The sequence below is a fragment of the Schistocerca gregaria genome, chromosome 8 (assembly GCF_023897955.1).
Source record: "Schistocerca gregaria isolate iqSchGreg1 chromosome 8, iqSchGreg1.2, whole genome shotgun sequence".
Classification (NCBI taxonomy): domain Eukaryota; kingdom Metazoa; phylum Arthropoda; class Insecta; order Orthoptera; family Acrididae; genus Schistocerca; species Schistocerca gregaria.
In genome coordinates this window covers 332,543,743-332,570,715 of record NC_064927.1, presented here as the reverse complement: position 1 = coordinate 332,570,715, position 26,973 = coordinate 332,543,743, and the positions used below count along the sequence as shown (strand labels likewise).

Below are 26,973 nucleotides of genomic sequence, written 5' to 3'. Positions count from 1 at the left end.
TTGCTCAAAAGAATTTTTTTATCTTACGCACTGCTTGAGAAAAGAGTGAAACACCCTGAATACGTGGTCCAATGTTACTATAGCTTGCTACAAGTGCACACGAAAGCGTAGCAGAATGTTCTGTTTCAGACGTTCACGTCGGCCAACTTGCGTTCGAACAGTGTTAAGGGCAGCATTCCACATCTGGACTGGGCTCTTCTTACGGGATACTTTTGAGATGGCCCCACATTTAGGAATCGCACAGGCTGAGATCCGGCGAACGAATAGGCCATGCAACTGGACCTCATCGTCCGATCCATCGACCATGGGAGACATGACTGAGATGAACCGGGACTTAAAGGGCGAAGTGGGCAGGAGCACCATCATGTAGCAGACACATAACCCTTCGAATCATCAATGGCACTCATTACAGCATGGAGCCAAAGTTACCCGCAAAAAACGCCAATAGTTCCAGCCTGTTAGACGACGTGAAAGGCCCACATATTCCGGCTGCACCGATGCTGATGATTCGCTGTCACCGCATCACTGGGTTTCTGCGTATTGTCTCACTGATGAAAGTTGAAGATACCACTCTGCGTGATTGTGGCCTCATCTGTGAACAGATTGGCTGACACAAATCCCGGAATCGTGGTTGCCTGATAAAGAAACCAGTGCCAAAACTGTTCCTGGTATGGAAGTGTCGCTAGTAAGCCCTGCACACGCTGTAAGTCACAAGGGTTGTAACGATTGTCATGGAGAATGTTCCCACGGTCGTCTGTTTTACCCTGTACTGGCGGTCCAACTGCCTCGTACTGACACGGCGGTCGCTTTGCACAGTGTTAATCGCATTTTCCTCCAAGTCTAGTATCCTAACATTTCGGGTACGTCCTTCGTGATTTCCTGCTTCCTTAAACGACTGTCTCACACAATCGTCGAAACACTGTTGTGAAAATTCAATACAGTGCTTTTTGTTGTGGATAGGTCTCCTCATGCAGCCTGCTGCCAACCGCCCTTTACCATTTGCTTTTCCGTAAGTAAACACGACGTCGACAAATTCTCAATTCGAATATGGAGCCGGCCGGGGTGGCCGAGAGGTTTTAGGCGCTACAGTCTGGAACCGCGCGACCGCTACGATCGCAGGTTCGAATCCTGCCTCAGGCATGGATGTGTGTGCTGTCCTTAGGTTAGTTATGTTTAACTGGTTCTACGTCCTAGGGGACTGATGACCTTAGAAGTTAAGTCCCATAGTGCTCAGAGCCGTTTGAGCCATTTTTTCGAAGACGGAACCACTGTGTAGAACGCTGAATCACATCCACTAGAAGGTCAATCAGCAAGAGAAGTTAATCCGACACAACATTACCAGTGGCTAAGACAGGAGAGAGTGCTAGAGAATGACGTATGAGGTACAGTACCGCCCTCCAGGGGGGAAACCATGATTGTTGTTACTGTGGCAGCATGGTGCAGCGTGTACTAGGTCGCAGTGTCTGTAATAAATTATGACTGAATAAACAGGCTCACATGGAGACCATGCATTTCCGTATATAGGATCATAACACTTTTTTTTCCGTATCGTCTCATCGATCGATCCCTAGAGATTGTACACGGTGGAAAAAATATCGACCTGTGTTAAAACAGCATTACATGTTAAGTAATCGCTATGAAGGAACTGGAGATGCTGTGTACTAGAGGGAGACAGCATTATCAACATCGTACAGAGTTTGAAAGGGTCATCGTATTTGGTCTCCGTTTTGCAGGCTAGCCGAATAATCAATATCTATGTTAGTAATTCAGGTGTGGCAGTGGCTCTGTGATCTTGCCCTACCCCACGTGAGTATGGCGGCGACCTGGGGAGAGGTTGCATAACCCCAAAGATTTGGTGCGTAACAGTAGGTTCACTTTGGCGCCATTGTGTGGGGAGCCATCGGGTACGACTTCAGGTCACGCCAGGTAGTGATGGAGGAAACTCAGACGACACGACGGCACGTTACTGACATCCTGAGCCATCACGTTTTACCTCTAAAGCGAAGAGTATGACAGTGCCGTTTTTCAACAGGACAACGCATATCCACACTTGGCACATGTCTCTGCATGATTCCTAGGTACTCTCACGGTCAGTACGATTTCCCGATCTGTCTTCGATAGAATACGTGTGGGAACAAATCGGACGTTAAGACTCTCCCACTGTCAGTCCCCAGGAAACAGAGACCCACTCTTAACAGTTAATATGACGACGAACGAGTCGTCGCCAATATTGACTGGTGACCAAAGCTAAATAGAAAAATATATCACATCAGGTTTGTCAGATCGTCGGTAAGGTGCTGGCTCCATGGTCTGGATCTCCAATAACTAAAATAATCAGAAGTCGTTGGTAAAAAATAATATATTGTACCTCAATATTTGTACAGGATTCTTATCGGCTTTATAATTATAAACAGATTGGCATGGAGGCCACACTTAGGCCATACGTTACTAAGCGCCTTGTTAGGGGTTGCTTTCTATCAGCTGAAGGCTAGGCCCCTTTACTACTGGATATCCCGAGCAAGAGTGGGCGAGAGCTCGCTAGGAACTTGATACAGGCCGCGGAGCGGTGCTAGCGGCGCTGGTCGCAACTCTCCGGTCCAACTATACTAATACGGACCGCGGTCGATAACTGCAACCCCTAACAAGTATGCTATCGAACGTTGATACCACATTCCTCCCTCGCAAATCTGCGAACGGCCGTTTAATATGGTTTACGACCACCGGGTGGAGGCCCCATGGTGACGTAGTCGAGGAGGTGGGGAGCCTGACTGCAGGCGAGACATGCCCACCCGCAACCTGCCGTTCGGGAAGAGGGGAGACAGGGAACACCTGGAAACCTACTCAGGGGTGCACGTCAACATGAGGTGTCCGCGCTGCTTCAACTATGGGAGGAACCGAATGGTCGACCTCCATTGAGTCGGGGCACCCGACCGGTAACAAAGACTGGAAACCAGGAAGTGCAAACTGCTCTACGGCGGTGGACGGCGTTGTTACCGGATTTTCACTGTGCCCTATTACAGTTGAAGGCACCTGGCCCATATGGTCTTTCGGTCGCTGCAGCAGCGATGCACTGCGGGCGACTCCGGCACGAGACATGGCGTCCGAGCTCGCGCGTCGTCGCGTGGCAAAGGCGAAGCTAAGGGCGCTGCCACCCAGGGGCGAGGAGGGCAAGGAAGAGGTCCCCGCGTGGCGGCCCCGGCGGCCACGCTGGAAACATAGGGCAAGTAGCAGAGACCCCACGACTAAAGAGGTGCATCTGATTTTGAGCCTGCGCACTTCACCAATTGAACCTGATATGGCAAACATAGCGCGGCCAAGATGGCGAGAATGCGCCCTTACATCCATCGGCGATTGCCGCGGAAATGACGAAAACAGACAATATCATCTGGCAAGAATTTGTGAGTCTGCCGTGGCTAAGAAAAGCGGTGCGGAGGATGCAACAAATACATCAGAGATCTGTGAGGATACTCATGCCACAATTCAGCCCGCGAAGCACTGTCGCGTGGCTGCAATCGTTCCAAAGACTTTTTTTTCAAAAAAGCGTCCTCCCGGAAATGAGAGTCGCGTAATTTGGACATCTGCGACTTAAACGTCCGAACGAATCTTTCAGCGGCTTCGTTCGATTGAGGGGAGAACGGTGCTGGAGTTAAATGCTGAATAACATTAGCGGCACAAAAGGTTTCGACACTGCAGACACAAATTGAGGTCCATTGTCGCTGACAACGACTTGTGGAAGTCCTATGCAAAATATAGAAGACAAAGCTTTGATGGTATCAGGCGATGTCGTTGATGACATGCGAACAGCAAATGGAAAACCCCTAAAATAATCAACAAGAATTAAACATCGTTCGTCCCAAAAAGGACCAGCGATTCCGTGGCAATGTTGCTTTAGGCCAAGAGAAAATTTTCTGCGGTGACGCAGATTGGTTTTCTACACACACAGAACAAGAAGAATAAATCTTATGTCAGCAACAATTCCAAACCAGGTACAGTGGCGGCGAGCTAACTATTTTGTCCGTACGATACCCCAATGACCTTGGTGAAGAATTCGAAGCATATCTGACTGCAAAGAACGTGGAACAACATCACGAGACTGATCGTTCTCCTTGCGGAGCGAGATGACACCATGTTGGGCAAAACGTCTTTGTCTGTGCACAGAAAAAGACGAAACAAGGGATATTCAATCCGATTGTTAGACAAAGGCCATTGCGTAGTGTCATAAGGCAAAGCAATACTCAATACTCGGTCGTTAACTGTTGCTGTGGCTATACAACGACAGTCAACAGGAAATCTTTCTACAACATCATTTTGCACATCAATGAACATACAAGCCTCTGCAGAAGAGTTGAACAGCGGGTCTTCAGCCATTTACAATCGGGATAACGTGTCGGCGTTACCGTGCTGGGCAGTAGGCCGATACAAGATGTCGTAAAGGTAGTGCGACAAAAATAGTGACCAACGAATAAATTTTTGAGCAGTACGCGGAGGCACGGGCTTTGACGGGTGAAACAAATACGCCAAAGGCTTATGTTCGGTGAGAACTGTAAACCTGCGACCATATAAGAAGTTGTGGAATTTGGTAACTCCAAAAACTTCTTTATCGATCTGAGAGTAGTTATGCTGCGCAGAGGAGGGTAGATTCGATGCAAAATGCGCAAACCAATTTTGTGAGCAAGACCAGCTCCGATCCCGAAATCGGAAGCGTCAACCATAAGGACAGGAAGTTTTGTTGGATCGAAGGGCGTAGACATGTACTAGATAACAAGGCACGTTCGCATTCTGGCAACCAAATGAACGGAACGTTCTTTGGACATAGTCGATGTTGCGAGAGATGATGCGTGAGGTAAAAGCGTGTGATAATAATTGAGCTTTCCGAAGACGGATTGCAATTCCTTAACTGTGTTGGGTGCTGGTAGCTCTGATATTGCTATTAAATCATCCGGACTGGGATGGATGCTGAGACGCCCTGTTAAACACACAGGACAGGTAGTTTAAGTTGTAAAAAGGGGGCCTAAATAAGTGGATTTCAGTTGCACTCGAACATACAACCTTTTATTTGATCAAACATTACAAGAGCGAAGAAAAATTAAAACAAATAAAACAGCTTTAGTTTTGGAACTAAACATACAGCTGAATTCGCCGCACAATCTCATGCCTTAAGGGCAAGACCACTTAAATTTAAAAACGGCTGAAACCCAATAACTTAAAGCTCAACCAAAATTTAAAATTTTTTAAAAAAAGGCAAAGCCTTATCTTATAACAGTTCCTTAGCTAGCCTCAAGGCCCAAAGACTCACACTTTAAGAGCAAACGACTTAAATTCAAAATCGGCTGAAGGCCCAACACTTAAGACTCAATAACATTAATTTTAGAAATGCCAAAACCCTTACGTAAAGCAGTTCTTAAATCAGGCTGAAGGCCCAAACCATCTGACGCCTTAACGGCAAAACAACCTTAATCTAAAGTTCGGATAGAAGATTGCGTAAGCTGGTCGGCGGGTTGCGTCAGCCGCCTTTATGGCGTGACATGCTGTTGCCTAGATGTACGCTCCCCGGTTCTCAGCTACGCTACAGATCAATAAGCTACGCTACAGATCATTTTGCAAATAAAAACATAACGTTATTTATGGAAATATAACGTACAATCACCAACAAACTTTACATATTCACATACACCTTTTCCTTTAACGCAAATAAATACAGACTCATTTACAGATATCTTCCTCCTGTTACGTGTATACAAAGACAAAGAAGTAGGAGATACATATGCTGATTTACCAAAATCCTTATTGGCTAGTTCAGAAATATGGTAAGTACGAAAAGCAATAATGTCCCTGTCAACAAAACTTTCCACTCCTGGTACATTAGGTACTCCTGTACCTCCTCGAACAACAGCTACAGTGAACCATCCATTACCATGACCCAAAGAATCATTAATATCTAGACTAAAATTAAGTCTGCAACTGACGAAAACAGCAGGGCCGTCCAGCAAGGCTTGAGCAGCGACAGACGTAACTGGAATATGATTCTTCTTGTCTCCAGCTGTTGTTGCGAATTCGATGTTCTCGATGGTCTTGTAGACTGTCTGTCTTGACCGACGGCGATATCTTCTGTATGGCATCTTGGCAGCGTTCAATGCAGTTGCCTGTGCAGCAGCAGCAGCGCCAAGATGCCGTACAGAAGATATCGTCGTCGATCAAGACAGACAGTCTACAAGACCATCGAGAACATCGAATTCGCAACAACAGCTGGAGACAAGAAGAATCGTATTCCAGTTAAGTCTGTCGCTGCTCAAGCCTTGCTGGAAGGCCCTGCTGTTTTCGTCAGTTGCAGACTTAATTTTAGTCTAGATATTAATGATTCTTTTGGTCATGGTAATGGATGGTTCACTGTAGCTGTTGTTGCTGAGTACAACAACAAGAACAAACAAGAAATGACAGTACACCCAAGGGCTCTCAGAAGTTTGTAGGGTCAGCGTGGAATCCAAACGCAAACACTCGCTTAGGTGATGCAGGCGTCAGCCCAGCCACTGTCGATCTGACGACAACCCAACCGACAGACAAACAGTCAGTGGACCCACCGACAAGCTAACCTGCACACCGTGCTGGACAGCGACAACACGACGAGGAAAATACATTGCCTGAATTTACGTCATCGGCCAGGACAGGTAACCGGAACGTTGACGGCCACAAAGCACAAGATTCCGCTGTGCCCTTCAATTCAAATAACCAAGTACAGTTAAACTCCACCGAACGGTAGCTAAAATTTGCCGACTTGAAAACACACGTTGTTGCTCGCAGAAATAACCCAACAGCAGACAACGAACTCCAAACGACACATTGTCAACAGTCGTGACTTGCTGGTAGATGAAGTCAAAACTCAACTTTCATGTCCAGGATCGGTGAGCCACGAACCTCTTAGCAATGGGAACAGCACCACATACTCCGACACCACATAGAGGCAGCCAGCGGGCCCGTCCAAACTACGCGCTGCGGAGATTTCTTCGCTGCTCCATGCAAAACCGACCAACTGCCTGCATAACCCCCCCCCCCCCCCCCCCCAGCCAGAAACTGTAAGTGCCAGGCCAAAGATAGTCCTAGGTGCGAATATCGATACACACAGCTGCTGCCACCCTCGGAAAGAGAGGATAAGAGCATAATCACGATAACTGCGGGAGGCTAAACACAGAATATGAACCAAGGTTTGATCCAACGTATAGCATGAGCCAGCCATTGCTAAGATGCCTTGAGAGTTTGTTACGTTTCTCACGTAAGGATACTGTTCATAAAAAAATGTTCACTTGTCCTTACTGAGTTTAAGTCCATTCTCACGTAACACTTCAAATAACTGTCTCAGCCGGCCGCGGTGGTCTCGCGGTTCTAGCCGCGCAGTCCGGAACCGTGCGACTGCTACGGTCGCAGGTTCGAATCCTGCCTCGGGCATGGATGTGCGTGATGTCCTTAGGTTAGTTAGGTTTAAGTATTCTAAGTTCTAGGGGACTGATGACCACAGCACTTGAGTCCCATAGTGCTCAGAGCCATTTGAACAAGTTTTTATCTGTCTCAAATTATGCAGATGTTAATACTACATAGAACCAGAAACTGCTATGTCATCTAGGTAATTACACATTGAACAAATCGACGCACAAAGAGTCTATAAGTACTGTAGAAATAGTGCTGGTGCAGAGGCACATCCAAACAGAAGCCTCTTAAATTTTGCAGAGACCTAAATGCGGCACTTCTGCGTGCTCGCGGTGAACCTACACGATACTGGGCAGATGTACCAGGTTCTTTGGCTCTTCAGTGTATAATTATGTATCCCAAACAGCCCTGATATTATGAAGAAATGGAAAGAATGTATGTGAGATAAAGGCAATTATTTGGATAATTAAGGGAGACAAAATGTAACAGTCATGGGGGACTGGAATTCGGTAGTTGAAAAAGGCAGGGAAGAAAAAATATTTGATGAGTATGGAATCGGAGAAAGGTATGAGACAGCAAGCTGCTTCGTACAGTTTTGCACAGAGCATTTTAAACATCGTCACTGGTTTACGAATCACGAAATTAGGTTGTACACATGGGAGAGACAGTCACACTGGTAGCTTCCATACTGATTCCACATTGGAAAGACAGGAATTTCGAAATCAGATTTAAAGCTGCAGAACTTTCCCAGGGGCAGATTGGCTCATAAATATGAATTAATTGTTAAAAACTGCAGATTAGAACTGAGGAAACGGAGAAAAGGAAGAAAGTTAAGGCGACAGGGCCTGGAAACCTGAAAGAAACGGGCATAATTGACAGTGTCAGAAGGAACATTAAACAACGATTGACTCAAACAGGGGAAAACGGTACATTACAGGCTTTGACAGATGAAACAGTGAAGGCAGCAGATGATCAAATAGGCAAAAAGACAAAGCCCACTAGAAATCGTTGTATATAATTGACGTAAGGAGAAAGTAATGCAGCAAATGAAGTAGATCGAAACAAAATAAAGCCACAGGAGAAAGTATAATAAGAGAAAAGATACATGCTACCTATAGGATAATTCGATAATCCTACGCAGCTGTACGAATATCAAGACTCAGATTGTAAGAAAGTATTAAGTAAAGAAGAAAAAGCTAAGAATTGGAAGAAATATATGTAAGGAGTATACAAGAGTAACGAAGTTGTAAAAAACGTTGTAGGAAGAGAAGAGGAAGTACATGATGATGAGTTGGGAGATAGGATACCACGAGAAGAATTTAACGGAGCATTGAAAGACTTACATCGAAACAAGGCCCCAGGGATAGACGATCTAGGGAGAGTCAGCCATGACAAAGTGACTTGAGGCCCTACGATTTATCTAAGAAGGTAGGTTAAAGAAAGGCGAACCATCGTTTATAGCAATGAAAGATTTGGACAATGTTTAGTGCACTGCACTCTTTGAAAATTCAGATTTAGGAAATCTAAAATACAGAGAGCGAAAGTTTATTTACAATTTGCACCGGAACGATACTGCAGTTGTAAGAGATAAAGGACATAAAAAGGAAGTATGAGTTTAGAAGGGAGTGAGACAGTGTTGTACCCTGTACAATGAACAAGCAGTAAAAGAAATCAAGGACAAATTTGGAGCTGGTTTTAAAGGTCAGAGGAAAGAAATAAAATGAGATTTGCCTAAAACACTGTAATTCTATCAGAGGCAGCAAAGGCTAGGAAAAACAGTTGTGTGAAATGGACAGGGTCGTGAGAAGAAGTTATAGGAAGAACATCAACAACATACAACAAAGGTAGTGGGAAGCAGTTGAATTAAATCAAGCGATGCTGAAGAAATTAGGTTAGCAAATAAACCATTAAAAGTAGCTTATGAGTTTTGTTATTTCGGAACCAAAATAACTGTCGATGAGCGAACTACAAAGGGTATAAAATGCAGAACGGCTATATAAAAAAAGTTTGTTTGAAAAAGAGTAATTTGTTAACATCTGACATAGATGCAAATGTTAGGAAGCATTTTCTGCATGTTTTTGTCTGAAGTGTAGCCTTGTGCAGAAGTGAAACGTGCACAAGCAGAGAATAGAAGCCTTTGAAATGTGGCGCTATAGGAGGATGATTAAGATTGGATAATTAGATCAAGTAACTAATGAGGAGGTACTGGATCGAAACAGAGCGAGGTGGCGCAGTGGTTAGCACACTGGACTCGCATTCGCGACGTCGACGGTTTAAACCCGCTTCCGTCCATCATGATTTACGTTTTCCGTTTTTTCCGTAAATCGCTTAAGACAAATGCCGGGATGGGTTCCCTTGAAAGGGCAGGGCCTACTTCCTTCCCCATCCTTCCCTAACCCGATGGGACCGATGACCTCGCTATTTGGGCCCCTCCCCAAATCAACCTACCAACCAACTGGATCGAACTGGGGGAAAAATATTTTTATTGCACAATTTCACTGAAAGAATGGATCTGTTGATTGGACACATCCTGAGACGTGAAGGAACGTTTACTTTGGTATTGAAGGGAAGTTCGAGGTGTAAGAATCGTACGGGGACATCAAGAGATGAATACACCAAACAGTTTCAAATGGATGTACATAGCAGGATACTTCTCCTACTATATTGGAGGTATACTTGGCAGGACTGCAGAAAGTGGACGTGATTTCTAGCAGTCAATTTCTCTTTCTTCTCGTAGTCAGTTTTAATCACCATAGCGGGGCGTGGTTTACATTAGACACATTGTATTATCTTTGTATATTCCTTCTTCTCATATGAAATTTCAAACAAAAAGTGTATATACTTGCCGGCTGCCGCTCAACCACCTTCCTGCTTGTGGCGTACTTCTTCTATCCCCTGAATTTTAACTACAAACGTTCGCTGTAGTGTGCTATATACATTCCTATTCAAAATGAAGGAACAGAATGAAAATATTCATTGCTTTCAAACTACAACAGATAGAAATAGTTCTAAAGTTCTAACGTTGCTGGAAAGAGAAAAGTTCGCATTTTTATGCATTCAGTGCGAGCACCGCGACAAATATGAAAACGGTGAGTCATTTCTTGCACACACTAAGCAGCTGGTCTATCGTTATCGAATTCACAGCTTTAGTAACGCGATGTCACAGACTTTCATAGTGTCAGGCGTAGTGGGGATAAAAACGTAGTCTTTTACGTAACCCCACAGATGAAAATCTCACGGTGTGAGGTCTGGAGACCCGGGAGGCCACCGGCGATGAAGTTCGTCTTCTGCTCCTCCTCTTCCAGTCCAGCGTCAAGGTATGGCGTCATTGAGGTAATGTCGAACGTGCTTAGAAAAACAGGAGTAGTAGAACGTGAACTTCACCGCCTCCTTGGTCTCCACGGCTCGCACTTTTATCTGTGGAGTTATGTAAAACACGGCCTTTTTGTCGCCACTATGCCTGACACTCTTGAAAGTCTGCAACATCGCGTTGTTGAAGCTCTGAATTCGATAACGAGAGACCGACTGTTTACTGTGTGGCAGGAAATGAGTCACCGTTTTGGTATCTGTCCTGCTACACGTGGTGCTCACACTAAATCCATAAAAATTTGAATTTTTCTCTTTCCAGAAACGTTAGAATCGTGTTTCTGTGTTTCGTAGTTTGGAAGTAACAAATACTTGGAATCAGTCCCTTCTTTCTGAATAGCCTTGTATTTATAACTTAACACTAATGATGTACAATGGCTCTAATGCAGCTACTTTCCGCAATGAGTCTTTAAAAGGAATCTCTATCACCTGAGCTGCGTCTTCAGTTGACGTGGTACCAGCCGTGACATTAAATGAAATTATTCTATAGCCCTGTGGATTATTTCATTCAAAATTACCTATATTGCTGAATATACCAATTCAGGTAATCGGAAGGTTTGTATTTCAAATACTTTTCTACTAACCAGGACAATATTTCATACTAAAATTAGTGTCGGCTGTTAATCACACATTCGGATATCTCGCCAATGGTTTCTTTATGGACCTAATTTTATGGAAACGTTCTTGGTCCGTTTACACTTATGTCATTTTTGTCGTTATTAATGATACACCCTTTTCACATCCGGAGAGTGCTAGCTTGCTAAATAACTATTATACAACTCTCGGTTTCAGAAGGGAATGAAATCATGACATACATATTTCATGTTACGACCTGTTCTAACATTGTCACGGAGCAGCATAGCGTGCTTAAATTGATCCTTAAGAGGAATTTTCCAGTTTTCTTTCTCACACTAGCTTCCTTTCGTTTCTTGCAGCTGTCCATATCGCTGGGTTCCATGACAACGGGCCCTGTCTTGGGCGTCTTCAGCGCTGGCATGTTCCTGCCGTGGGTGAACACAATCGTAAGTATTTTAACGCATAATGATTTCACGTGACTCACAGAGTAAGTTGAAAATATATTTTTCATGAATAAAAGTACTCGGCGTGTGTTTATTGCAGTTTCCCAGGTGTTTATTTATGGCTCGTATTTTCGAGAGAAAGCTCCATTTTCAGTATTCCAAGTTAGAAACAACGTTTTTCATTGTAGCTTGGTGACGCAGAAACAGTTGAGGGAGGTTACTTGTTATATCAAGGAAAAACATATGAGCACTAGTAAAAAACAAAAGACTACTGCAAAATAATATACTGTCATAGAGCGAGAACCTGCTTCACCGATCGTTCGAACTGAAATTACTCTAACCTTTTTGTTTTCATTACATAAATAAATAGTCATCAAACTTAAGTACGAAAACATTGAGAAAAAACATTTTAAACGCCCCAGTTTACTTTCTCGTCGTTCTGTGGTCACCATCGTGGTGGTTAAACATATTTGATTTCTTTAATATATTCATGGTCGGACTTGAACCTCCACTTCGGGTTAGAGGACGTGCGTCATTCGCAGTCGGATTTTGTTAACACTGATAGCACATTCTCTGATACAGTACTTATTTTCACATAGAACAACAGTCGTTCACAGATTAATGTAATAGGTAACAGCCATTGTCATTTCAGTTTAAGTCGTGTTAACTACAAAGTACACATACGTGTTACTGATGCAAAAGGCAGCTCACTAGTCACTGCTGTGTGTGACTCAAACAATACTACTTGCAACTGCTACTATGCAGCATATTTTTGCATAACAAAAAAGGAAAGAAAAAGAGAGAGAAAAGAGGTACTTGGGAAGAGATAAACAGCTATAAAAATTAAGAAATAGAAAGAAAAGAAAGAAAAAGAATACTATCGTGACATAGTGAACAAATTAAGACACTTTTATACATAAAGTATTCATGGACTCAAGATATGTGATTGTATATCTCTCACAGTATGATATTAATGAGTGCTGTGAAATTAAGCTTTAAAATTGCAATGATGATTTATGTCAGTATAATGTACAACAACGAGCAATAATGTAACTTACAGAATTGAAACAATATGCACATATACTAATACAAACTGATTAACAAATCAGTTGACAATATGAAACCCTTATCACTCTGTTACTATTCAGCATTAACAAACTAAGTATTAATCCATATCAGTCTGGTTTTTAAAATGACGTTCTGAAAATAATGGCAAAACATGTACTAATAATTCTCACACTATTTTCTGGAACACTGGAAATCTCTATACGCTGTAGAGTTGGTGACATAATCTCTGCAAAATTGGCAGACAAGCCCAAAATAAATTCTAAATTTAATCCACAGATTTGAACTGGTATAATAGATATTGTCCACAATTATTTTACGTTCTCCTCTCATGCTATGGTCATTGCTGTATGAGAGAGCAATGATAACACGTTCTGATCGATTATATTTTTCCTTTGTTTCGAGCTGCTTAATATTCGAAATTAAACTCAGTTTTTCAGATAATGATGCAATTGCAGCCTTTGTCCACGGTTCGTTCTGTCAGGTGAACCAGCACTTCTTCGTTCGCTATAATACGGCCGATAATTTTCTTTGTATTGTTGACATTCTTCTTCTACACACTGGTTATCTACCTACTTACGACTATCTTCTACAAATACGTTCTAATTATGTTGTTCATTAAATGTTCTATGATTGACATTATTTTACGGTTGATTCTGTTACTTGTCCGAATTTTGACTGCATCCTTTATTTCGGTTTCCTCCTTGCATTTGGAGTTCTTCATTAACTACTTCAATGCCATCTATTGCCAACAATACTTCTAGAAAATCACGGTGCGGCAAAACAGCAAATCTTTCGCCCACAGAGAAACTCACTTTTAACAACTGAATGAAACATTGATCCCTTACCCGCTCTTTCATTCAGGGTGAGTGACTATTTCCACCAAGAATAACCCCTAAAGTACCACGGGAACCTTCCCGGCTGAGTCAGGGATTTTCTCTGCCTCGTGATGACTGGGTGTTGTGTGCTGTCCTTAGGTTATTTAGGTTTAAGTAGTTCTAAGTTCTAGGGGACTGATGACCATAGATGTTAAGTCCCATAGTGCTCAGAGCCATTTGCACAACGGGAACCATAATATGACTTTGATTTTTTGTTGCTAGGTGGGGTCACTTTGGAGATATGAATATCAACTTCGATTCTTTGGTAATTATTTTGTGATTTCGGCTATCGAGGGGAATCCAATGATGTGTAACAGTAAGATCCCTGAAGGCCAACGAAGGTCACAACGGTGGCATGAACGTCCATTTACAGAAGGTGTTCGAAGTGATGACCACTGGTATCAATACAGTGCTACAATCTTCTTGTCGTGGATTGAGTGGTATTCCTTATCAAGTAGGCATTTACTGAAACACATGCTGTGACATTTCTCTCCCGCATATCTTCAGGTGTAGTTGGAACGTCTTCATAAACAATGCCTTTTACGAGTCTCCACAAAAAAAAATCTAGAGGCGTGAAGTCTGGTCAACGAGCCGGCCATGACACATCTCCACCGCGTCCAATCCGACGATTTGGGAATTGTCTCTGCAACGCTGTTCTAGCCATCAGTGAAAAATGGCGGGACACCCATCTTGTTCATACCATACTCTGTTCCTTGTTCCTAAAGGTATTTCTTATAAAAACAGACCTAATTTTACTAGCAGGAAAGTAGTGTAATTCCTACCATTAAGATTTCCTTCGATGAAATTTGGGCGTATAAGTCTGTCCTCGAAAATCCCACAGTATACATTCACCGACCACAGCCAATATGGATTTTCAGTTCTTCCTTAATGCATTTTATGCATATTAACATTTCCATGATTCGTGAACGCAACCTCGACAGTAGATAAAAATCAAGTTAATAATTGTGTTATCCCTCATCAATCTGAAGTTGAGCCCATCGGCAAAATTCAATGCTACGCATACAAACCGTAACAGTTAATTCTTGGTGGAGACTGATATGGTAAGGATGATATGTATGGCGATGCAGAACATTAACAACACAGCTCTGGCTCACGCCAGATTCCCTTGCGATTTGAAGCTAACTAACACAAGGATCTCGAACCATAGTGGCAAGAGTATCAATTTCCAGTTCCTCGTTAGAAACTTTCCTTTGCCGGATATGTTTGCGATGCGTTAAAGATCCAGTTGTTCTCAATTTATCATAAACATATTTAAATGTACGACCTATAGAGTGAGTACGTTGAGGATATATTTCAGTGTATAAGTATCTAGCTCTCATTTAGTTTCCTTGGCATTCTCCGGAAATAAGAAGCATATCGACTTTTTCTTCGAAGGAATACATCATTCACATTCGCCATATTCGACGATACTAGTCTTGCCGTTCCTATTAGTTTTGTATTGCGAAACCGGCGAATGGTTTTTACATGTCAATGGCTCGCTAGATGGATACGCCGTATTCGGCGAATATTTACTATTTGAACGATACACGAGAGATAATTGTCAGAGCATGTGCTTCGATAAGTTTCGAAGTGATAAGGAATACCACTCAATCCATGATAAGATTTCATTACAGCCCTGACACAAATGTTCATCACTTCAAACCTTCTGTGACGTTCATGCCATCTTTTTGACCTTCGTTGACCTTCAACGACCTTGCGATTACACGTCATTGGATTCGTCTCGATAGCCGCTATCAGAAAATAAGTACCTAACTATAGCATCCCATTTAAAAAAAAACTAAGTTGACTTTCAAATCTCTAAAGCGATCCCACCAAGCAACAAAAAACCAACGTCATATTATGACACCCGTTATCCCATGCAAAATTTGTCCTACAAACGTTTCCGCTATTGTCATACTTTCGGAGTTATTCTAGGTGGCAATGGTTAGTGACTAACTATTTATATGCATTTTTATCCCCCTGTTCCTGAAAATGGTTACTCATCGTGTCTTTATTTTAATAGTATATAGGCGGCGACGTTAAGTCAATTCCAGCTACTTGCTGGTAGCTTTGAGACCAATACATACACAAAAATGCCTTCTTAAGTTCTCGCGTAATACTACACGTTTTGGAGGCTTTACTTCCCCATACACAGTAATGAAAATATGTCATTTTCTTGAAGAATATTTATTCATTCAACATCAGTATCGTAATACACTTCAGCCACTTCCAATCCTGTAATTCCTTCTAGAACTTACTTTTCGTTATGGCGTTCAGCTCCTTCAGCGATTCTGTTTTTACCTCTTCAGTGATGGCCTCGAGAATACTATGGACTCACATGGGGACCATTTCCGGAGAATAGGATGCCTCAGGCAACATAACGGTATTGATTTTGCCAAAAAATCGCGAATAGGTATTGAGCTGTGAGCGGGAGCTTTATAGTAATGCGATTTCCACGAGTGGTTTCGCAACAATTATGGTTGTTTTCTTCGTATTGTTTCATGCAAAACGATGCATAGTTTCCGGGTCGTATTCGTTGTTGACTGTACAACGTAAGGCAGGAACTCGTGATACACTATTCCATTGCAGTCTGAGACAACTGTGAGAGGACTCTTCACATGTGATCGAACTTAGAGAAATTTTTTCAGTCCTGGCTCTTCATGCAGTTTCCATTGGAACGATTGTCCATTGGTTTTGAAGTCATATCCGTATACCCGTTTATCGTCTCCAGTTATAACGTCTACAAGTTCTGAGTCGCTGTTGACTTTATTCGCCAATGTTTTACGGCGATGTCTACGCGACGTCGTTTTTGGTCGAAATTCAACAGTTTCGGAACAAATTTTGCTGCTACACCTTTCACCCCAAAAACAAACGAATAATTGCTTGGCTTGAGCCATAGGCTACGCGGACATCAAAATAAATCTCTCTGATGGTGATTAGGCGATTTTCCAGAATCACTTTCCTTACTTCATTTACATTGTTGTCAGTGATTGAAGTGCTAGGCGTCAAGGGCGGTCTTCGTCTTCAACGTCTTGTCGATCCTCTTTGAAACTTTTATATCATCGTAAAGTCATGTATTACCGATAGTAGATTCACCAAAAGCCAGAGCCAACATTTCAGATGCAGTGCTTCACTTCATTCCATTTTTCAAGCAAAATTTAATGCAAGTTGTTTGACTCATCATTTCAAAATAAAAATCTCTCCGAGCACACGAAAACGAGTAAAACCTTTTTGATTGTCAACAATAAACTAAACACTCAAACCAGCTGAAAAAGCAGACACACATCAGGAATACATGTACCAGAAAGATAAAATAATTCGAAAATTGAATGTGCAAACAACGCGAAATATAAAAAAATCGCTTTACATTTTTGACCACACCTCGTATGTGAAACAACTGTTGATTCCTAGGTGTAATGCCATTACCGGTACTATAAAAAGATGACTTCTTTGTTCCAGACACGTGTGAAATTGTTCTTTTAATGTTTCACACCACACTCATTTCACAGTATTTTCGTGGTTGACGACAGTACCATTAATGCTGTTGGATTTAGTTCCGCATGCTTCTTTCTTAAGGCCCTCAAGCAATTTAGAAATGTCGTTTTCTTCTACGAAACAGACGAGTTTCATATTAGCACCCTCAGTGTTTTGTTAAGACATATGATTAACTGTTTCGTTAGCTGACTGCTTATACATTCTCTGTGTTCAGGTAATTTCGTATCTACGGTCACGATTTCAGTTTCAGCATTTTCGCATAAAATTTTAATTCCAATTTCATTTCATCATATCTTCACGTTCATAACTCAGTAAAGTCACACAGCATATGTGTTATTTCTTTGTTTTTCTAGTATCCACATCTCAGATATTGGTATTCATTTCCTGAATGTACAGTCCATTCCCTTTAACAATAAGCCACAATGCGAGTTATTCATTTCCTGTTCTTGAGCATGTGTATTCTGCATAGTTGACATTGGTACATTTGAATAAAACTGCACATCTCCATTAGTTTCAGTATTTCCTGTTTTGTTCAATTCTCTTCCACTGAATTATTCAGTAATACATATTGGAAAACTTCATTTTTATCGATAATATTAGCTATGTTAACTATTTTTATAGTCTGAGTTCTACAGTTGCGCAATTAAAAGTTCCAACAGCCATCACAAAAGTTAATTGTCTGTACATTTCATAAAATTCTTTTCATTACAAATACTGATGAATTTTGGTTTGTAAACTCATTGTTTTCCTTTTTCTGCTAGAGTAGATTTGTTAGATTTTAAGATGGAGTGGTGTTCCAAGTCCTTTGTCCCATGCCTCAGAATATTATTATCAACTTACTTTCTCATTATCCTGTCCCCACAGTCGTAGTAAATATACACATTTAATTTAGTTAAAATATTCCATGTCGGAAGGAACCTAGTCCTCAGATTAAACGTTAGGCATCAATAAGTTTCAATCAGGTATCGTTAACAGTGATAGCGTGCTCTCTAAAACTGTATTTATTTTCAATTAGAGCAAAAGACTCTGGAACAGTCTCCCATTCCGAACTCGGGGTGGGTTCTGCCAAAGGGGAGGTGACCATGAGAAGAAGATTGAATAACCAACGGAAGGACATCGTTCTGCTAGTCGGGGCATGGAATGTCAGAAACTTTAACGTCGTGGGGAAGCTATAAAATCTGTAAAGGGAACTCCAAAGGCTTAGATATACTAGTGGTCAGTCAGATGAAATGGAAATAAGACAAGGCTTTCTGATGAGGTGAGTATAGAGTAATCTCAACAGCACCAGAAAATGGAAAAAAAGGAATAGGATTCGATAAGAAGAGGAAGGCAGGCAGTACAGTGATAGGGTTGTTCTTATCAGAATCGACAGAAAACCAACATTAACAACAATAGTCCAGGTTGCAGAAGTTGCAAATTGAAGATGGATAGACAGAGAAAGTATATGAGGATATTTAAGGGTAAAGCAGCACGTAAAGGGCTATTAAAATCTAATAGTCATGGGGGATCGCAACGCAGTTGTAGGGGAAGTACTAGAAGGAAAAGCTAGAAGAGAATATGGGCTTGGGACAAGGAATGACAGAAAATAAAGACTAAATGAGTTCTGTGATAAATTCAGCTAGTAATAGCGAATGCCCTGTTCAAGAATCATAAGAGGAAGAGGTATACTTGGATAAGGCCGGGTGATACGGAAAGATTTCGGTTAGATTACATCATCGTCAGATAGAGATTCCGAAATTAGCTACTGGAGTGTAAAGCGTGCCCAGTTGCAGATATAGACTCAGATCACTATATAGTAGTGATGAAGAATCTATAGTGACATGAAATTTTGATAAATTTATAAACCACAACTATCTCAAGGAGACAATGACCAGAAAATCCACACACAACCTTAAATACCAAAGCACCGCTTGACAGCGCAACATTGTTACTACGTATTCTAGTTACCAACAAGGAAGAAGTTTGCCATTCCAATTTAAATTAGCTGCTGAAGTTTTATACAGAAAATAAACTTTGAGTCATAAAATTTACCACTTGACATATTAACCATAATGATAGAAAAGGAATCGCCGAATATCGGCCACACTTATAATTCAAGATAAATGTAACGGAACTAGGGGACAGCGAAGTTACATGCACTTGCAATACCAATTATCCCGGGCCCACGTCCAGGTGGTTAATGGAATGACTACCGAAAATCAAAGTGGCTACAGCGAGAAATGACATCGAAAAGGTCCACTAGAAAATGGCCCAACCATTTAAAGTTAATCCAGGAGTTCGCCCTTAATATGCACGTCAGGGTAGACTCCCACGCTCTCCTCAGGATTCGAGATAGGCAGGACTCTTAAACAGAGCCTATATTGACCGGTGACTGCTTCCGCACTCCAGCTTCGCTCACCGCCAGACCCAGGCGCCGGAATGTCAACACCGTGCGTCCTCAGAGTACACCAAGCGCAATGCTCCGTGCGCTGTCTTCCCCCTGACGATGCCCCCTTCCCAGTCTCCGTCACTGCCCCGGCCGAGTTTCATCTCGCGAGACGCGACCGTCCTATATAGAGGGCACTAGCCAACCAGGACGCCCTAGAGCTAGTAACTTCGACAGATAAACTGTTCTGCCAAGAACATCGCAGGAAGTCACGGTTCAACTGATTGTACCTGAGTGGTGAATCTATCAGGGACTTTTCAACACTTCTAAAGCTACCTAAGTCGATTATCGGTGATGTGATCCCGAAGTGGAAACGCAAGGGAACAGCATCGGCTGAGCAAAGACCCGGCAGACCTCACGTACTGACAGGCAAGGATCGCCGAACATTGCGGAGGGTAGTTGTAAGAAATCGCATGAAATGAGCAGAAGGAACCAGTCGTCAGTTACGAAGAGCTGCCAGAAGCCCCGGCCGGCCGCCCAGCTAGCACAGTGATTGTTAACAGGCAGTTAGAGGTCATGGAGTATAATGGTTGAGCAGCCCCCCGTAGGCCACACATTTCTTTAGTTTTGTCGACGCTTGACGAGAGAGCGACGTTACTAGGCAGTTTATGACTGGAAACGAGTCATTTGAGGTGATGAATAACGCTGTACACTGTAGTAATCCGACAGGAGTGTTTGGATTTGGCGAAGGTCTGCAGAACGTTACCTGTTGCAGTTGTCAACAAAAAGTACAGAAGATATAGTGTTATGGTATAAATTTGTTTTTCTTGTTTAGTGTATGGTGGCAACAGCCTTGCCGCAGTCGATACACTGGTTTCCCTGAGATCACCGAAGTTAAGCGCTGTCGGGGGGGGGGGGGGGGGGCGGCACTTGGATGGTGTGAGACATTTTCGCCGATAGTCTGGATGTGCTAGATCTCTATATATTGGTATTGCTACCGCTACAGTATCTTCCTGGATGGTGTTTCTATGGATACATTCGGTTCCTGCTGCCTCAGCTTTGCGGTATTTACACCACCCTTTTTGACACATGTTGTGTAATGGCTCCTCATTACTTGACGTCTTTGGGAGAACGTTGCACAAACTGCTATTCTTTTCTTCGAGGTTCATTGCATCCTTTCTAATGGCTACATCATAGTATACACGTGAGGTAATGTTGAACCTACGCCTTATCTTAGAAAAAAAGTTAGCATTTGTAGACTCAGAGAAACCTTTTGACAATGTTGACTGGAATACTCTCTTTCAATTTCGAAGTTGGCAGGGGTCAAATACAGAAAAAATCCGAGTGCGAATCAAAATGCCTGGAGAAGAAATAAAAACTTTGAGGATTGCCGATGACATTGTAATTGTGCCAGAGACAGAAAAGTACGTGGAAGGGCAGTTGAACTAAATGGACAGTGTCTTGAAAGTAGGATATAAGATGAACATGAACAAAAGCAAAACGAGAGTAATGGAATGTAGTCGAATTAAATCAGGTGATGCTGAGGGAATTAGATTAGGAAATGAGATCCTTGAAGTAGTAGATCAGTTTGCTATTTTGGGAGGAAAATAACTGATGACGGTCGAAGTAGAGAGGATATAAAATGTAGACTGGCAGTGGCAATGAAAGCGTTTCTGAAGAAGAGAAATTTTCTCAATATCGAGTACAGATTTAAGTGTTAGGAAGTTTTTTCTGAAAGTATTCGGATGGAGTGTAGCCATGTATGGAAGTGAAACATGGAGGATAAATACGTAGTTTGGACGAAAGAGAAGAGAAGCTTCCGAAATGTGGTGCTACAGAAGAATGCTGAAGATTAGATGGGAAGAACGCGTAACTAATGAGGATGTGCTGAATAGAACTGGGTAGAAGAGTAATTTGTGGCACTACTTGACTTCAAGAAGGGATCGGTTGGTAGGACATGTCCTGATGCATCAAGGTGTCACCAGTTTAGTATTGGAGAGAAGCGAAGAGGGTAAAAATCGCAGACGGAGACCAAGAGATGAATACACTACGCAAATTCAGAAGGATGTAGGTTGCAGTAGGTACTTGGAGATGAAGAAACTTGCACAGGATAGAGTAGCATGGAGAGCTGCATCAAACCAATCTCTGGTCTGAAGGTCACAACAACAGGAACTTTACCGATGCATCTCACTCCCTAAAAGTATCTGACCTTCATCTAGGAAAGATTATTGTTTTTAAATTTTTGAGATGTCCAAAATACTTTCTTATTCTCACAACTCGAACAAGTGATTTCTAAAATACTTACTAAACCGTTTCTTTTGAAGACATTTTTTAGTACACTTAAACTCAATAGTGAACTGACATCACTGGCACTGGTTCCACTGTACACTTCATTACTATTTACAATCTTCCTGTTAAAAGCATTTGGTGATGAAGAACTTTGTTAAGTGATGTCTGCCCTGAACTCATTCTATGGATGAAAACTTCCAGCAGGACATGTTGTGTAGAATGTGTTTACAGTAATTCTTTTCTTCTTAAACATTGCCTTTCGTGGGGTCATATTAAATAGAAAAAACACAACTCAATGAACAACAAGTCTGAATATACAGAACGAAAGACGTAATGCGCGTTACAAAACGTGGATGCTACCACGTATTATACCACAAATAGGAAGTGATATCACAGCAACCAATGTCTCTAACCTATGCAGCAAGGTATTACTATAAATCATCTCCTTATACAGCAAATAACTCCCGAGATATCTTGTAGTAACTGAAAATATACACCATGGAACGAATAGAAATCGATATCGCAGTAAATAATTTCAAAATAAATTAAAACTACTTACTGTCATCTAAAGTGTACGAAACATACATACCCAAAAGCAGAAAACTTCGAACAACAATTTTCCTTAAAAATATAAAAATTGACATTTTATACGCACACCACCGTTTCTGCTGCTTTTAAGCAGAGCAAATGTTTCTCATTTGCACCTGTGACGTTCACTGTTAGATAAACTGCCAGTACTACTTCAGGTGTAAGTTGTCTGTCCACATTGGTTTATAACAAATATTTATTATTATCTGCACTATATAGAAAGTACCTTTGATTTGTTTAATACAGCGCGAGTAGTAGCTATCTCGCCGGCATTGGAAATAACGAAACTATTGCGCATATAATTTTTTTCATTTAGAGGATAGGTACAAACATATTATAAATGAGCGTCAGGAAACGCTGTACAGCGTGTAAATTCCGGTTATGAGAATACACAGAAGCGACAATGTAAATTCAGTATATCCTTTGCAATTCAGATACACAGAGTTGAAATAAACGGTTTTTATTCTTTCTGAAATAGCTTTTCAACATATTTAATTCGTGGTGTTTCTATTTTCGCGTGTCTAGTTCAGGCAAACGAATGGACCACATATTTCGTTTTATCAAGGCTGGACTTCACTCACATATACTGTTACCTCATTATAACCACTATATGAAATTTAAACTAATAGTGGTACATGCAACACCAGGATTAGTTAACATTTCTCCAGCAAAGAATATTAGTTTTTATGGTTTCGTGCCTCAGTCGGTAAAGCAGGAACGCTTGTAGTATTGCTTGGTTTGTCCGTCCGTCCTCTGTCTGTCTTTCCGACTGTTAACAACGCATTTTCTCAGGACCGCTTAGACGTATTAGATTCAATTTTATGTCACATAGTAAGGCCCCTTGCAATGTAAAACTCTTAAGCTTGGAAGTAAATGTACTCAAAAGATACAGCCTTTAACGTCCCATATGTTGACATTCGAAAATGAACTCATCAAAACCTACAGGGAACCTTCCGTTGACCCAGCGTAATGAAATTTGCTAAGACGCCCAGTTTCACAGTACAAGTATGGGAAAAATTCCAAAATTTGTAATCTGTAATTATTTATTTATTTATTTATTTATTAATTTTTTTGTCATCAGTCTACTGACTGGTTTGATGCGGCCCGCCACGAATTCCTTTCCTGTGCTAACCTCTTCATCTCAGAGTAGCACTTACAACCTACGTCCTCAATTATTTGCTTGACGTATTCCAATCTCTGTCTTCCTCTACAGTTTTGGCCCTCTACAGCTCCCTCTAGTACCATGGAAGTCATTCCCTCATGTCTTAGCAGATGTCCTATCATCCTGTCCCTTTTCCTTATCAGTGTTTTCCACGTATTCCTTTCCTCTCCGATTCTGCGTACAACCTTCTCATTCCTTACCTTATCAGTCCACCTAATTTTCAACATTCGTCTATAGCACCACATCTCAAATGCTTCGATTCTCTTCAGTTCCGGTTTTCCCACAGTCCATGTTTCACTACCATACAATGCTGTACTCAAGACGTACATCCTTAGAAATTTCTTCCTCAAATTAAGGCCGGTATTTGATATTAGTAGACTTCTCTTGGCCATAAATGCCTGTTTTGCCATAGCGAGTCTGCTTTTGATGTCTTCCTTTCTCCGTCCGTCATTGGTTGTCTTACTGCCTAGGTAGCAGAATTCCTTAACTTCATTGACTTCGTGACCATCAATCCTGATGTTAAGTTTCTCGCTGTTCTCATTTCTGATACTTCTCATTATCTTCGTCTTTCTCCGATTTACTCTCAAACCATACTGTGTACTCAATAGACTGTTCATTACGTTCAGCAGATCATTTAATTCTTCTTCACTTTCACTCAGGATAGCAATGTCATCAGCGAATGGTATCATTGATATCCTTTCACCTTGTATTTTAATTCCATTCCTGAACCTTTCTTTTATTTCCATCATTGCTTCCTCGATGTACAGATTGAAGAGTAGGGTCGAAAGGCTACAGCCTTGTCTTACACCCTTCTTAATACGAGCACTTCGTTCTTGATCGTCCACTCTTATTATTCCCTCTTGGTTGTTGTACATATTGTATATGACCCGTCTCTCCCTATAGCTTACCCCTACTTTTTTCAGTATTTCGAACAGCTTGCACCATTTTATATTGTCGAACGCTTTTTCCAGGTCGAAAAACCCTATGAACGTGTCCTGATTTTTCTTTAGCCTTGCTTCCATTATTAGCCGTAACGTCAGAATTGCCTCTCTCGTGCCTTTACTTTTCCTAAAGCCAAACTGATCGTCACCTAGCGCATTCTCAATTTTCTTTTCCGTTCTTCTGTATATTATTCTTGTAAGCAGCTTCGATGCATGAGCTGTTAAGCTGGTTGTGCGATAATTCTCACACTTGTCACCTCTTGCCGTCTTCGGAATTGTGTGGATGATGCTTTTCCGAAAGTCAGATGGTATGTCGCCAGACTCATATATTCTACACACCAACGTGAATAGTCGTTTTGTTGCCACTTCCCCTAATGATTTTAGAAATTCTGATGGAATGTTATCTATTCCTTCTGCCTTATTTGACCGTAAGTCCTCCAAAGCTCTTTTAAATTCCGATTCTAATACTGGATCCCCTATTTCTTCTAAATCGACTCCTGTTTCTTCTTCTATCACATCAGACAAATCTTCACCCTCATAGAGGCTTTCAATGTATTCTTTCCATCTATCTGCTCTCTCCTCTGCATTTAAAAGTGGAATTCCCGTTGCACTCTTAATGTTACCACCGTTGCTTTTAATGTCACCAAAGGTTGTTTTGACTTTCCTGTATGCTGAGTCTGTCCTTCCGACAATCATATCTTTTTCGATGTCTTCACATTTTTCCTGCAGCCATTTCGTCGTAGCTTCCCTGCACTTCCTGTTTATTTCATTCCTCAGCGACTTGTATTTCTGTATTCCTGATTTTCCCGTAACATGTTTGTACCTCCTCCTTTCATCAATCAACTGAAGTATTTCTTCTGTTACCCATGGTTTCTTCGCAGTTACCTTCTTTGTACCTATGTTTTCCTTCCCAACTTCTGTGATGGCCCTTTTTAGAGATGTCAATTCCTCTTCAACTGTACTGCCTACTGCACTATTCCTTATTGCTGTATCTATAGAGTTAGAGGACTTCAAACGTATATCGTCATTCCGTAGAACTTCCGTATCCCACTTCTTAGGGTAATGATTCTTCCTGACTAATGTCTTGAACTTCAGCTTACTCTTCATCACTACTATATTGTGATCTGAGTCTATATCTGCTCCTGGGTACGCCTTACAATCCAGTATCTGATTTCGGAATCTCCGTCTGACCATGATGTAATCTAATTGAAATCTTCCCGTATCTTCCGGCCTTTTCCAAGTATACCTACTCCTCTTGTGATTCTTGAACAGGGTATTCGCTATTACTAGCTGAAACTTGTTACAGAACTCAATTAGTCTTTCTGCTCTTTCATTCCTTGTTCAAAGCCCATAGTCTCCTGTAACCTTATCTTCTACTCCTTCCCCTACAACTGCATTCCAGTCGCCCATGACTATTAGATTTTCGTCCCCCTTTACATACTGCATTACCCTTTCAATATCATCATACACTTTATCTGATCATCTTCAGCTTGCGACGTTGGCATGTATATCTGAACTATCGTTGTCGGTGTTGGTCTGCTGTCGATTCTGATTAGAATAACCCGGTCACTGAACTGTTCACAGTAACACACCCTCAGCTCTACATTCCTATTCATAACGAATCCTACACCTGTTATACCATTTTCTGCTGCTGTTGATATTACCCGATACTCATCTGACCAGAAATCCTTGTTTTCCTTCCACTTCACTTCATTGACCCTTACTATATCTAGATTGAGCCTTTGCATTTCCCTTTTCAGATTTTCTAGTTTCCCTACCACGTTCAAGCTTCTGACATTCCACTCGCCGACTCGTAGAACGTTATCCTTCAATATTTTTCTCATGGTAACCTTCCCCTTGGCAGTCCTCTCCCGGAGATCCGAATGGGGGACTATTCCGGAATCTTTTGCCAATGGAGAGATCAGCATGCCACTTCTTCAACTACAGGCAACATGTCCTGTGGATACACGTTACGTGTCTTATCTGTAATTATATCATACGAAAAGAATTTTTCTTTTCTACCATTAGGGTTTCGTATTTCAATTTAAAAAGAATCCTTATAGGATCACTTTCCGTCTTGTAATATTAGTCATTTTCGCCTAACATACATTAATATACGCTCAATAGTAAACGCCTGATGACCTAAAGATATCGAAAAGTTGTAAAGTAAAAGAAATGAACCATCGCATAGCAGCGACAGAAATCTTTGCCGTTCTAGCGCGGTGCCTGTAAATCTCTATGTACATGTATCGACTAATAATATAAAAAAAAAAAGAATTCTGTTGTTTCAAGACAAATACCGCAAAGGTATTTTATATTTCATGTGAAAATATTGAGTGAATATGCTAATTGTTATTTTTTCAATCAGAAACGTGTAGTGTCTTGT

The 26,973-nt window shown here is 41.6% G+C and overlaps 1 protein-coding gene across 2 annotated transcripts in view; it reads left to right on the top strand.

Moving 5' to 3' along the window:
* Positions 1-26,973, top strand: part of LOC126284566 (sodium-coupled monocarboxylate transporter 1-like) — a 420,449-nt gene that overhangs the window by 352,590 nt on the left and 40,886 nt on the right. The window contains exon 12 of one of the 2 annotated variants that reach the window (XM_049983577.1): positions 11,721-11,807. The exons of the other annotated variant lie outside the window; for it this stretch is intronic. Coding sequence (XP_049839534.1) covers positions 11,721-11,807 — 87 coding nt within the window. The remainder of the gene's footprint in view (positions 1-11,720; positions 11,808-26,973) is intronic. 2 annotated transcript variants of the gene reach the window in all.